General features: G+C 40.9%; 1 protein-coding gene across 1 annotated transcript; it reads left to right on the top strand.

Annotated features, from left to right (window-relative positions):
• The first annotated feature begins 10,439 nt into the window (after positions 1 to 10,439).
• On the top strand, positions 10,440 to 11,012 carry LOC145957311 (uncharacterized). Its single transcript, XM_083073544.1, has one exon. The coding sequence runs from the start codon at positions 10,440 to 10,442 to the stop codon at positions 11,010 to 11,012; it is 573 nt and encodes a 190-aa protein (XP_082929670.1).
• Positions 11,013 to 15,450: the final 4,438 nt, after the last annotated feature.

A 15,450-nucleotide genomic window follows, 5' to 3' on the forward strand; every position in this document is an offset into this window, starting at 1 on the left:
CCAAAAAGCCTCCTAACGTTTGAATATATAAAAGCACGCTTCAAAGGTTTCTTCTTCAAAATCCTTCCTTTTACTGCTTTCTGATTGTTGCATCGCATGTTTAATTTATTCATCATGTAGATATCTCGTTTATAATCGTTTCTAATAAATAGGGGTAATTTAGTAATTTTACACTGTTATTTATGAAATAATCCGTCATAGGGAACCCGAAAGGGGCGTTGTGGGGTGCTAACACCTTCCTCACACGTAACCGACTCCCTTACCCGACTCTGGTTGTAATGGCCAAAGTTGATTTGTGAAATCAATTGCCTTATCCCTTTTTCCAATGTTTTGAGTAAAAAATTGGTGGCGACTCCAAGAACCCTTCTTTTTACGAAAACCACTAATCCATGGAGGGTCCCGCTTGGGATTAACATGGATTGGTGAATCATTTAATAAAATTGTTAGTTCGATGAGGTCTCAGTTTGAGAATAAGTCGTTCTAACAATCCATCATTTTCCAAAACTTTAAAAAGAGTCCGACCATCGTCGCGAATGCCAAGGTCCGTTTCGGCGGGTGGCGACAGATGGCGACTCCACTGGGGAAGCCTCGAGAGTCAGTCCCATTTAGTGATGGATTATTTCTAAAATAATAGTTTAAAAAATTACTTTATTACCCCTCACTTGTATGATAACATGCTTTATCTATTTGGCTTTAATAACTGTTGTATTTTTAAATTCTCGCAATTGTTTGAAATACAAACTGCACACGAACCTTTGCACACAACAGTTCCCTCTATACCCGGGGGCATGAGTGGTAAGCCATAGGGAGTGGATGTTAGTACGGCCGGTTGTCGAATGGGCCTAGGTGGCCTAGGTGCCCGTAGACCGTTGTCGAAAAGCATCACTCAAGGTGATAACCATGAACTCGAGTCCGACAGTGCGTTGGAACTTTCCATCGACTTACGACGAGAGGGATTGGGTCCCTATAATGGGGGCACCTTGGGGGCCTCAGACCAGTGAGAACAGTTAGAACCACCTTGAATATGCACTTTTCTGCAGGATACCCCTACCTCGTGATTTGCTCGTGACTGTTCGTGGATGAGTGAATTGTTTGTGTATAGGTTTGTGTGATATTGTTTGTGCATTAAAAATAAACCTCGTGATAAGGTCTAAGAATAAACCTCATGCATAAAAATGTCATGACATGAGAGGAAAAAGACCATGTGTGAAAATATAATAAAAGTGAGGAGCATGTGCATCATTACCAATAAGACATCATGCATCCTCATAACCATTCATTTTAGGCTCACCAATACCCCTTGACATGAGTAAAAGAAACCCATGACTATTGAGATTCTCCGTTGAGGAGAGATCATAAGTCAAGGAGGGTGGTAAACCTCCGTCTTAAAAAGGCAGCGCCTTAAAGATGGAAGGTTACCAAGCTCATGTCAAGTGTGTATTCATTCCATAAATAAACTAATTAGATTAAGCATTCATTTTAGAAAGTGGCTGGTCATCTCTCTGTCCTCACGCGCGCGCAGAAACTCAAGAAGATGGACGCGTTAGAAGAACAAAATAAGAAGCTTACAGCCGAGCTCTCACAGCTCAAGGAACAGATGGCGCAAATGATGGAACTCATGCGTCACCAAAACATGCACGAGGCTCACCATAGTGACCATGAGTCCCATCATGAGGAGGATCATGAGGAAGAGCAAGATCCTCCACGAGCTGTACCCCTTGGGACGGGGATTATGATTAGAGAGCCCGAGGTTTCAAAAGAACAATTTCACGCTCTCGAGGATCGGCTGAGAGCCATGGAGGGGCATGATTTCGATATCAAAGATGCCGCCGACATGTGCTTGGTGAGGGACATTCAATTCCCTCCCAAATTCAAAGTGCCAGATTTCCCAAAGTATGTGGGATCGACTTGCCCCAAAAGTCATCTCACCATGTATTGCCGAAAGATGGCTGCATATGCCACTAACGAAAAGCTCTTAATTCATTGCTTCCAAGAGAGCTTGGCTGACACCGCACTCAACTGGTATATGCAGCTGGATGGAAATCAGGTGTGTACATGGAGGCAGTTGGCCGACGCCTTTCTCAAGCGCTATAAGTATAACATCGACCTAACACCCGATAGGTCCGATCTCCAAGCCTTGAGTAAGAAAAATGATGAATCCTTCAAGGCGTACGCCCAACGATGGAGGGAGTTGGCGGCACAGATAGAGCCCCCGCTGTCGGATAAGGAGACGGTGTCCTTATTCATAAATTCGTTGACCGGTCCCTATTATGACAAAATGATAGGGAACACGACAACGCTCTTCTCGGACATCATCACCATTGGAGAAAGAGTGGAACAAGGACTGAAAAGTGGGAAGCTAGCTGGGCCTTCCCAATCATTTGAAGCCAAGAAGACCTTTGGGAAGAAGAAAGAAGGAGGAGTCAACGCCGTAACTATCTCTTCATCTTCCTCCGCTTCAAAGTCAGGAAAGTCGCAGTACAACCCTGTGAAGAAGTTTGATAAACTTCCGACCACATATAGCGACCTCCTGCCGAAGCTAATACAAGCTCATCTTCTGGCTTACATTCCACCGAGGAAAATTGATCCACCTTACCCCGATTGGTACAATCCACAAGACAAATGTCTATACCATTCGGGGGAACCGGGGCATTCAACGGAGAACTGTAGAACTCTCAAATATAAGGTCCAAGACCTTATCGATGCTGGGTGGATCACTTTTGATTCGACAGCGCCCGACATGAGCAAGAACCCTCTGCCGAAGCAGGAGTAGAGAGAAGAGCAAGCCACTATAGGGCCCCTCCACATTTTTCTTTTTGGGACTCATGATCAGTACTCGAGATCATGAGATCCTTTTCATGTAAATAAAGGTTTTTTTTTGTACAGTTTTTATACATATCAATAAAGAGGCATTTTTCACGCATCATTCTTTCGTTTATTCTTTTCTCTTTTTCCCTCATTAACATTAATAATTCTAAACCTAAACAGAACCAATAAAATAATTATGTCTGTAATTGTTCGCTCTAACCGGGATCCGGAAGTTGAGGATGAATGGGTTGAGCTGGACAGTGATGAGGAGGCCATCTCTCCGGATCTGCAAAGACTGCTAGATGAAGAAGCTCGTCTACTCCAACCGTGTCAAGAGAAATTGGAGACTGTGAATTTGGGGGCAGGGCCGAGGGATAAAAAAAGGTCAACATTGGGACCCATATCAGTGATGAAATAAGGACACATGTTTCCGCTATGATTATAATAAAATCATTCTTTATTCTTTCTCATTGCTTCTTTTCTTGCTTATAATAAAATTCTAAACCACATTATTTTTAACCCTGTTTGAATAAACATGAATGAGGTTAAAATCATCTTAATAATAATAAACCCGCATCATTTTTATGTGGAAGTGTGTGTGACAACTTGGAGCACCTTCCCTTGGCCTCGACAAGTGCCATCATGGATAAAAAGAAATCCTTTAAAATAAAAGAAGCTCGGCAGGAAACCCAAAAAAGGGGCTGCGCAAAAATAAGAGCAAAAGACCCGCTAGGAATCCCACAAAAGGGTGACCTAGGCAAAAGTTAGGGTTGCAAAAATGAAAAAAAAAAAAAAAAACAAAATCCATGATGGTACCACGAGCCGAATTCAAGAAAGGTTCAAGAGAAGCTATCTAAGTTGTCAAATCACAACGTCAATAAACAAAGATTTTCTTAACTTCATAAGTGTTTAATCAAACAAGCCTAAACACATAAGCCTACCTTGGCCAACCATTCTTACAAAAACCATTTTTGAAAAATAAATCCCCTCTAAAACACAAACTTCAGAACAAAAATATCTTTCCTTTCTTTTCTCTCTTGTCCCAAACGATTTTAGAATAATCTGGTGGAAGCATGGAGAAATAAATCATCACTGAAAATGGATCTAATCTGAATAATAAAATGGTGGAAGAACTGTGCCAAGAATTCAAGATCCAACACCACAACTCTTCCCCATATCGGCCGAAGATGAATGGGGCAATCGAGGCAACCAATAAGAACATCAAGAAAATAGTGCAAAAGATGGTTGTCTCATTTAAAGACTGGCACGAGATGTTACCCTTCGCTCTTCATGGTTATAGGACTTCAGTACGCACATCTACAGGAGCTACTCCATTCTCCCTCGTCTATGGGATGGAGGCAGTTCTACCCGTCGAAGTCGAAATACCTTCTCTAAGGGTAATCATGGAAGCAAAACTTTCCGAGGCAGAATGGGTTCAAAGCCGATACGACCAGTTGAACCTTATCAAAGAGAAAACGGCTGAACGCCATATGCCATGGTCAAGCCTATCAGAGGAAGATCAAAAAAGGCTTTTGACAAGAAAGTCCACCCTCGAGTCTACCATGAGGGAGAGTTGGTAATGAAGAAGTTGCTACCAGTTCAAAAGGACAAAATCGGAAAGTGGGCCCCGAATTACGAAGGACCATACGTGGTGAAGCGAGCCTTCTCAGGAGGAGCATTGATCCTCACAGACATGGATGGAGAAGAACTTCGATACCCAGTCAACGCTGACGTGGTAAAGAAGTGCTACGCTTGAAGACGTTGCTTGCATAGGCCCGCTAGGATGAAAACCCGAAAAGGGCATCCTAGGCAAAAGTTAGGGCAAAATAAAAAGCCCGCCAGTACAAGGGTACTAGGCAAAACAAAGGCAAATTTATCCCCGCTAGAATACGTCCTAGGCAAAAATTAGGAGCAAAAGAATAAGACACAAAAACAAAGCAAGCAACGATCACTTGAATTGAAAACCGAAAGGCGGTTCAAGTGATTATCTTCTAGAAGCAAGCGTCTTGCAGTATCTACACTCCTGGCTCAGGCATCTCACCCGAAGCAATTAGGGGAACGTAAGAGCAACAATTACAGATATAATTGTTAAGCCTGATGTATATAGCCTACCCTGGCCACCCTTTCTTCAGAAATTCCTTTTGTATATCTTTCTGTAAAAACATTTGTGAATATCAATAAAATATCTATTCATTTCTCTTCTCTCTTGACCATGTGATTATGCCTCTAAATTGGTGTTTCTTAAAAATTGTATGAAATTCCTTTAATAATCGGTCAATAAAGAAAGTTGGAGGGGTTCCTATAAAATCCGTAATCTCCTGCGAAAAAGGCTCACAAAAATCTTCCCTCACATCGACGACAGAAATTCCTCCAAGAAAAAGAGGATAGGGAGAGCCATTCATTTTTCTAAAAACATTAACAAAATAATTAAACTTGCATTTTATGCATCACACACACATTAGTTGCACATTCAAAGACCTTATCATGAGGCAATCGCATAAAATAGAAAAATAGAAAAATTGCTTGTGTATGACAGCAGTCAACAGAAAAAGCCAAAAAACGACAAAAAAGGCAAAAATACAGAAAAAGCCAAAAAAACGACAAAAAAGGCAAAAATACAGAAAAAGTCAAAATTCGACAAAAAAAGGAAAAAGATTTAGAAAATCAACCGCATCGTACAGAATAATTGAGCCTGGAGAGGCTTGCCGAAATAATACTCTCTCATCACACAGAATAATTGAGCCTGGAGAGGCTTGTCGAAATAATACTCCCCAGAGACTTCTCAGCTCGCACTCTTGGGTCGAATCCCCAGTAAGAGCTATCAAAGCAAGATCAACAAAATTCCCCAATGGAAGCAATGATCATCCAAACTCAATATCCGAGTCAAAGGACTCAGACTTCCTCAGTGGAAGATAGCTTTCCAACTCAAGCGACGAGTGAAGCTAAGCCTGTAGAGGCTTTCTAAATAATACTCTGGGATACATAAAGTCCTCAAATCCCCATTCGCCTACTCAGAGGCATTCTTTCAGAGAAAATCCAAAAAGATCAATACCCATTCCCCAAGCGGAATTTGGTATTCAACCACATACCGAACGTCAAGATAATCCGCCTAACAGAAGAGGCCAGTCAAAACCAATACGACAGAATCCCTCAGCGGATAATAGCCTACACAGAAGCAACAAAAATCAGAAAATCAAAAAGAGTCACCCGAATAAGGATAACCGGGATACTCCACCACCGTCGAAAGGACGTCAGCCAACCATAAGGCACCGCTCACATCAGAAAGAGCATCTTTGTGTCTGCACCCCGAAGGAATCAGAAATTCCCCAGTGGGCACCAACTACGCAATGGAAAGTTGGGACACAAGAACCTATGAGTAACTGCACATCCCCTAGACGGATCCCTGCGTTATCTAGCCCTCAGTGGCACAAAAATCAAAAACAATCGTCGAAGCAGCATCGTGGACTATGGAGACAAAATCATCACAAATCCCTGGAGAGGGCAAACTCACGCTACCAAAGTGACTAGAAGTATGGAGGTACGCAACCCTGGGGAGGGCAAACCGCAGACCCTGGAGAGGGCAAACTCACGCTACCAAAGTGATCAGAAGCACGGAGGTATGCAACCCTAGGGAGGGCAAACCGCAGACCCTGGAGAGGGCAAACTCACGCTACCAAAGTGATCAGAAGCACGGAGGTATGCAACCCTGGGGAGGGCAAACCGCAGACCCTGGAGAGGGCAAACTCACGCTACCAAAGTGATCTGAAGCACGGAGGTATGCAACCCTGGGGAGGGCAAACCGCAGACCCTGGAGAGGGCAAACTCACGCTACCAAAGTGACCAGAAACACGGAGGTACGCAACCCTAGGGAGGGCAAACCGCAGACTCTGGAGAGGGCAAACTCACGCTACCAAAGTGATCAGAAGCACGGAGGTACGCAACCCTGGGGAGGGCAAACCGCAGACCCTGGAGAGGGAAAACTCACGCTACCAAAGTGATCAGAAGCACAGAGGTACGCAACCCTGGGGAGGGCAAACCGCAGACCCTGGAGAGGGCAAACTCACGCTACCCCATCGTCACAAATACGGAGGTATGCAGCTTCCGGCTCGGGTGTCGAGCGAAGCTAAGCCTGGAGAGGCGGTACTCACGCTACCCCGTCGTCACAAACACGGAGGTATGCAGCTTCCGGCTCGGGTGTTGAGCGAAGCTAAGCCTGGAGAGGCAGTACTCACGCTACCCCCGTCGTCACAAACACGGAGGTATGCATGAGCCTGGAGAGGCGACGACTAATACTCAACCTGGAGAGGCTACTCAACAATTTTCCACCGGAAGACACTACAAGTCAGAAGGATGGCCTACTCCCCGGACAATTGGGTCAACTCCTTTACTTGTCAACCGGTACACCAAAAAGCCGTTTGACTAAGTAAAGGGGGGGCAGCTGTAGACCCCTAAAATTGTCCGGGTCGGAAATAAGACTCGAAGACTCTCGAAGACCAAAGGAAAGTCAGCCGGAAGGACTCCTGGAAGACCCTGGAAGACCCTAGGATGATTATCTGTAGGTTTAGAGGTCTTAGAGTAGCTTAAAATAAGGATGTGGGAGAATTGAAGCTCAATACGACCTCCTGGAAGTTCAGTACGGCCGTACTGAACAATTTGAACTACAATACGGCCGTACTGAACGCAATACGGCCATACTGAAGTTTTTGAACTTCAGTACGGCCGTACTGAAACCAATACGGCCGTACTGAATTCAATACGGCCGTACTGTAGTTCAAATCTTCTGTACGGGCCGTATTGATGTCAGAGGCCGTACTACGCCTCACTCCTATATATAGGACGTCATTTGGACGTCATTCTACACTTTTCCACACTTCTTGGACTCTCTTCTTGAGTATTCTGGGGTTTTTGAGCAGTGTTCTGCCCTAGAATTCTCTCCGAGAGCCGATCCGACGAAGTTCTTGAGTTATGAGCATTTAGCTTGAGAATTCGAACTAGTCGAAGGGAAATCTTTTTGATTTCCATAGTAAAGATTAATTTTTAGGGAAGGAGCGAGCGAGCGTGTAGTGGGAGGGAGCGCCAAAAAGCCTCCTAACGTTTGAATATATAAAAGCACGCTTCAAAGGTTTCTTCTTCAAAATCCTTCCTTTTACTGCTTTCTAATTGTTGCATCGCATGTTTAATTTATTCATCATGTAGATATCTCGTTTATAATCGTTTCTAATAAATAGGGGTAATTTAGTAATTTTACACTGTTATTTATGAAATAATCCGTCATAGGGAACCCGAAAGGGGCGTTGTGGGGTGCTAACACCTTCCTCACACGTAACCGACTCCCTTACCCGACTCTGGTTGTAATGGCCAAAGTTGATTTGTGAAATCAATTGCCTTATCCCTTTTTCCAATGTTTTGAGTAAAACATTGGTGGCGACTCCAAGAACCCTTCTTTTTACGAAAACCACTAATCCATGGAGGGTCCCGCTTGGGATTAACATGGATTGGTGAATCATTTAATAAAATTGTTAGTTCGATGAGGTCTCAGTTTGAGAATAAGTCGTTCTAACAATCCATCATTTTCCAAAACTTTAAAAAGAGTCCGACCATCGTCGCGAATGCCAAGGTCCGTTTCGGCGGGTGGCGACAAACCTAAGTACAGAACTTAAAGGAAGCAAACATGGCTACGGGAAACAAAGTTGGACAAAATCCAAACTTGTGTGATACATCACTCGAACATGAGGATAATTTTCCTCCCGAGATGCAAAGACTAATGGACCAAGAGAATCGAATAATCCAACCTTACCAAGAGGAAAATGAGAGGATTAATTTGGGGCAAGGAGAGGACAAGAAGGAGATATCAATCAACACAAAGATCAAGGAGGAAGTTAGGGACCAACTAATTGGCCTACTGAAAGAATACGTCAACATTTTTTCTTGGTCCTACCACGACATGTCGGCATTGGACCGTGAAATCGTCAAACACAAACTACCCATAAAAGACGAGATTCCTCCTATAAAGCAAAAGCTTTGAAGAGTCAAGCCCGAATGGTCCCTCAAGATAAAGGAAGAAGTCCAAAAATAGTTAGACGCTAGATTTTTGATCGTGTCTCGATATCCTAAATGGCTTGCGAACATAGTGCCCGTGTTAAAGAAAAATGGGAAGGTGCGAGTCTGTGTGGACTATTGAGATCTAAATCGAGCCACTCCTAAAGACGACTTCCCATTGCCACACATTGACGTACTCATGGATAACACATCCACAAACACCATTTTCTCACTCATGGACGGATATTCTGGATATAACCAGATCAAAATGCCTATCAAGGATCGCGAGAAGACCTCTTTTATCACTCCTTGGGACACCTTCTACTATCAAGTGATACTGTTTGGTTTGAGAAATGTCAGAGCAACTTATCAAAGGCCTATGGTAACTCTATTCCATGACATGATCCATAAAGAAGTAGAAGTGTGTGTGGATGACATGATCGTTAGGTCAAAAAGCGAAAATGATCATCTTATTCACTTAAGGAAATTATTCAGTTGACTCCGCAAGTACAAATTGAAGTTGAACCCTACTAAATGTACTTTTGGAGTCCGATCAGGAAAGCTCCTTGGATTCATTGTTAGTGAAAAAGGGATAGAAGTGGATCCACATAAAGCCAGCGCCATCATTGAAAATGTCACCCCAAAGACAGAAAATGAGGTCAGAGGATTTCTTGGAAGGGTAAATTACATAGTTCGTTTCATATCTCAACTGACCGATACATGCACTCCCATCTTCAAGCTACTCCGAAAGAATCAACGAATGGAATGGAATGAGGAATTTCAAATCACTTTTGATAGGATCATGCAATGTCTCACAAATCCATCGATAGTGATGCCTCCTATCGAAAGGAAACCTCTCATTCTATATATCTCATGGTCTTGGAGAACTCCATGGGATGTATGTTGGGTTAGCGATGTGAACCTAGCAGTCAAGAAAGAAGTTTACTAACTACGAGGCTCGATACTCGCCTTTGGAAAATATATGTTGCGCTTTGGTATGGACCGCCCAACGGTTAAGACAGTAAATGTTGAGGCATACCACCCAATCGATATCCAAAATGGACCCTATCAAGTATCTACTTGAGAAGTCCGTACTCATTGGAAGGGTCGCCAAATGGAAAGTATTACTATTAGAGTACGACATTGTCTATGTCTCATAAAAGGTAATCAAAGGCAGTGTCTTGGCCGACTACCTAGCGAGTGGACCAACTAGGGAAAAGCACGTGATGAAGGATGATTTCCCTGACGAAGAAATCTTGGCCTTGGAAAATGATATAGGAAAACAAAGTAAAAAAGAATCCTGGTCCATGTTCTTCGACCGAGCCTCAAATCTAATGGGACATGGAATAGGCGCCATACTGATGTCATCCCAAGGAAAACATGTCCTAGTGACGACAAGATTAGACTTTGAATGCACCAATAACATGGCCGAATATGAAGCTTGCATACTGGGCTTATAGGCTGCCTATGATAACAGCATCACCAAACTAGAAGTCTACGGTGACTCAGCTATGGTAGTACACCAGTTAAAAAACGAGTGGGAAACAAGGGATCATAAATTAATCCCTTAACAGGCATATGTACAGGGCCCGATGACCCAATTTGAATCCATCAACTTCGAATATACCCCAAGAGAGGGAAATAAGTTGGCAGATGCCCTAGCCACATTATCCTCCATGTTTTCCATAAAAGAGGGATATGAAATGCCGATCATCAGGATTAGAAGACATGAGACACAAGCTCATTATTGTGCATTGGAAGAAAAGGACGATGACCACCCTTGGTATTTCGACATCCAACAATATATCAAAGAGGGGAAGTACCCGGTTAGAGCATCTAACAACGACAAGAAAATGATTAGACGAAGAGTTGTTGGATTCACACTACATGAGGGCATCTTGTATAAGAAAAGTTTTGATTCGGTCCTACTAAGATGTGTTTTTCAAGAGGAGTCTCAATCCTTGATGAAGGGAATCCACGAGGGAACTTTTGGCACCCATGTAACAGGACAAGTCATGGCCAGAAAGATTATGAGGGTAGGATATTTTTGGTCAACCATGGAGAAGGATTGTATCTCATATGCTAGGAAATGTCACAAATGTCAGATATACGCTGATAATATTCAGGTCCCACCAAGCGAGCTCAATGTAATGGCCTCACCCTAGCCTTTCTCAATATGGGGCATGGATGTCATTGGACCCATTGAACCCAAAGCCTCGAATGAACACAGATTCATTCTTGTAGCCATAGACTACTTCACCAAATGGGTTGAAGCCATGTCATATGCACATGTAACCTATAAGGTAGTAGTCAATTTTGTTAGGAAGAACATAATATGCCGATATGTAATACTTGACAAAATCATAACTGATAATGGATCCAATCTCAACAACAAAATAATGATCGAGTTGTGTGATTCCTTCAGGATTAAACATCACAACCCCTCTCCTTATAAACCAAAAATGAATGGGGTAGTTGAAGCAGCCAATAAAAATATTAAAAAGATCGTCCAAAAAATGGTCATCACATACAAAGATTGGCATGAGATGTTACCCTTCGTCCTGCATGGGTACAGAACATCTATTCACGTATTAACTGATGCCACACCTTTCTCCTTGGTGTACGGGATGGAAGCAGTCCTATCTATTGAAGTGGAAATTCCTTCTTTAAGGTTATTCATGGAGGCAAAGCTCTTTGAGGCCGAGTAGGTACAAGCCAGATTCGACCAGCTAAATATCATAGAACAGAAATGGTTGGATGCTATCTGCCACGGACAGACCTATAAAAGGAGGATCAAGAGAGCCTTTGATAAGAAGGTCCAGCCACAACCGTTTGAAGAGCGAGACCTAGTACTCAAGAAGCTTCTACCATCACAGAAGGATAAGATATGGAAATGGACACCAAATTATGAGGGTCCATATGTGGTCAAGCGAGCTTTTTCTAGAGGAGCATTGATCCTTACCAACATGGATGGTGAAGAACTTGCCTACCTAGTAAACTCCAACGTTGTAAAGAACTTCTATGCTTAAAAGCAATTGCAAAAAAAAAAGTAAAATAAAATAAAATAATATATATATATAACAATGAGTGTTTGAAGCAAAGATCGATGAACTATCTAGATACCCTATCAACCCTCTAGAGAAGTTGATCAATAAGCTGGAGCAGTGCAGATTAGACAATAAGGAGGATGCTTAGCTTTGCTTCTCAAAGTTTTGGTTGCTTAAGCCCAAACACCGGCCAACCTCAACCAACCTTTCTTTTGTAATCCTTCCTTGAAACTTTTTGATTTGCAATAAAGATACCATTTTTGTCAATTCCCTTGACCCGTGTGCTTAAATGACATGTTTTTTTTAATTAAAAAGAGAATCTAAATAACCTAATAAAAGGTAGTTAAATTAATAAAACGATCCCGTACGAGCTCCTAAAACAAGTGGAAATCAATACAAAATTCCATAGCAAAAAAACGGGGGGGGGGGGTGATGGAATCATGCCAAGGAGGTCAAGAGGTGACATCTTGAAGGAACCAAGAGGAATGGGCTAGACATGAAGATTTGGGCCATTCAAAGCCCAATGGCCCTGATGGACTTGGAAGGCCCAAGTTGATCCTCATATGGGCGACATGTTGAGATACTCATTTTCTTCTATTTTGTATATATTATATTAGCATAGGTTTCATATATTTTGGCCTTGTATTTTGGACCACATAGGGTAGCATTTTTGGGCCATAGGCTTATTGGGCCTAGTTTTGGGCTTCATAGGCCTTTGGGCTCATTTTGATTCTTGAAATTTTTCCTTTCCATTGTATTTGTTTGGCCATTGTATTTAGGCCATTAGAATAGGGAAATGGAAGGATTACTTAAATAGGCTAATTAGGCTAAACTAGGTTTAATTTAGAAGTCATTTAAGTTGCATTTAAGTCACATGTTTTTCACCTCTAGTGGCTGAACATGTGCCCACTTAAATAAACCCTAAATGACCTCTAAATTAAATGAAGATGCATGGCAGCCCCTAGTTTCACGGCCAAGCACATGTGGGCTGAATTTTGAATTCAAATTTCAATTTGAATTTAAATTTAGGCGCCAAATGTGGAGCCTTGGACCTTGGCGCCAAATGCTTCTAACCCGTGGCCTATATAGTGAATTCTCCTCCTTGTGTAATCACTTTTGAGCATAGAGAAATTTGAATATATTCTTCAGCCAATTTCTCTCCAAGAGTCACCTTAGGTTCTTAGTTTAGCTTTAGGAATCTTTCACTTCTAAAGCCAAACCGTGAGCCTTCCTTTGCACCCCTAGCTTGAGTGCTTCTATCTTAGGCTTGGTTCATCCGAACCTAGCTTCCTTCATCTACTTCCTTTCCATAATTTTGAACTAAAAGATCAAGATCAATTGCGGAACCAAGCAAGGAGGATTCAACACTTCACCTCACCTACTTAGCTCCATCAAGGTTGAAGTCTTTGAGGTTAGGTGATCCTTTTCACCGAATGATTTCTGGAAATTTGAGTGTCTAAATTGTCATTTGAAGTTTCATTTGATTGGATCTAAGTTTTGAAAATTATTTTTTGTGGATCCAATTGGTGTAGTTGGATTTTGATTCAATCCGCTACTATACTAGAGTCTAGGAATCTACTTGTGCCAATTTTTGTTTTGATTGAGTCTTGACTCATTTTATCTTCTTTGATTCAGTCATTTGAGTCAATTTGCATGCGTTTTTGAATTTTTGAATCTTTTAAGTTGTCTAGAGTCATGTGTCGTCCTTTAATTGTCTATAAATTTCAAGATATGCTTGGTTGAACTTGTTTGAATTTGATTTGCTTAATTTTTCAAGTTTGGCCGAGACTTGTTTAGTTTTGGTGCTTTGGTGCTTTTATTTTTTCTCATATTTGAGTTCATGTCCATTACTAAATCATTAATGGATTCTTAGAGTTAGGTTTCCATTGTGTCTTCATAAGTTTTCATGATCAAAATTTGCCTCCAAAATTTCATCAATTCTAGTGTTTGTGAACATGTGTAATTTCTAGTCCTAGTGCATTTTTTTAATTGGTTTTGAATTTGGACATTTTGGTTGATGGAAAACAGAGAAAAAAAATAGAAATCAAAGGATTTAAGATCAAGAAAAGAAATAGTACAAAAGAATTAAAACCAAGAACCAATACTAGTGCACTAGATTTTGAAATTTCACTCAAGGTGTTTACATTAATAGATCCAGTTCATACTTTCAAATTGCTGTGGAATTTTGGTGTAAAAGGCATATATCTTCTCTAAATTTGTTTCTCAAAATTATAAGAACAAAATTTAAAAAAAAGAAAGAAATCAAAGAAAGTGAAAAAAAAGCCGAGAAGGATTTAAAAGAAAAACAAGAACCAAATTTCATGAAGAATGGATCTAGCAACTTGTGTTAATCTTTGACTTTACTTCATAAATTTTTTTGGTTTTCTTAATCCACTCTAGAACCATTCTAAGACATTCCTTCTTGAGTGCTAGCTTTCATTTGGAGTCTTAATTTTTAGCTGTGTCTTTGTTGGTTTTCTTTGAGTTTTGTCAACTATTACATATTCTTTGTTGGTATAAGCTTCCTAATTCTTTTCTTGTGCTTGTCAAGTTTTCAATTCAAAATCTAGTGCTGAAAGTTGTGCTAAACTCTTGCAAGGAGTTCAAACATTTCTCACAAAAGCTAGAAGGAAAGGATTGCTAATACTAAGCCAAAGGACTTAAAATCAAAATTTGAACAAACTTTGTCCTAGGCTTCTCAAATTTCCTTCACAAGAGTGATCACACCTTTCCATCATTGCGAGAAGCCAATTTTCTATAATTTTTTTGTTCATTTGTGCAGGTCAAGAAAAATAAAAAAAAATCCAGATTAGAGATGGATTTAGAGACCAATTCTGGTTGCTGGAAAATCTGTCACAAGCAAATCCGTCTCTAATTCTGTTGCAATTTCTGTCTCTAAAAATCTATTTTAGGCTAGTTTATTTTTATTCCAATTTTATTTGATTTAAATCAATTGTAATAGCTTGGAGGGAGTATTAAGAAGCTGGTCAGGTATAGCTAAATCCCTATAGATCACTCACGTGTAGATCTGAAGGAAGTGGCTTGAAAATTTCATATGATTTCAAGCTTCCATTTAGGAAATCGACTAGCTCGTTAGTCTTTAATCTTTGCTATTGTTTAATTGTTTTAATTTTTGTAAATTCTGTTAGAAAAGAATGGCTCAATCCAAGAGGGGGGTGAATTGGATTCTATGACATTTAAATTTTTTTTCAGAGTTCTAAGGATCTTTATTTCAACTTAAATTTTTCTAATTTGAATTCTCAAAGAAGTTCCTTGAAAGACTTGCTAATGGGAATGAGTCCTATATGCTTTCTTGATTAATCTTGATTAAGTTCAATGTTAAGAACAATTAATATGCAATACTTTGATTCAGTTTAAAATAATGTTATGCATACAAACATATTAATCAAGACCAGCCAATTTAACACTCAACCAAGATTTTGCTCAATGTAAAAGATAAGAGTGAGAGAGAGGAATGCACAGGTATTTTATCCTAGTTTAGCCACTCCACATGTGACCTACATCCAGTCCTCAATCATAACCTGATCAAGATTTG

Source organism: Cajanus cajan, chromosome 4 (genome assembly GCF_000230855.2).
Source record: "Cajanus cajan strain Asha chromosome 4, NIPB_CcT2T_4, whole genome shotgun sequence".
Taxonomy (NCBI): domain Eukaryota; kingdom Viridiplantae; phylum Streptophyta; class Magnoliopsida; order Fabales; family Fabaceae; genus Cajanus; species Cajanus cajan.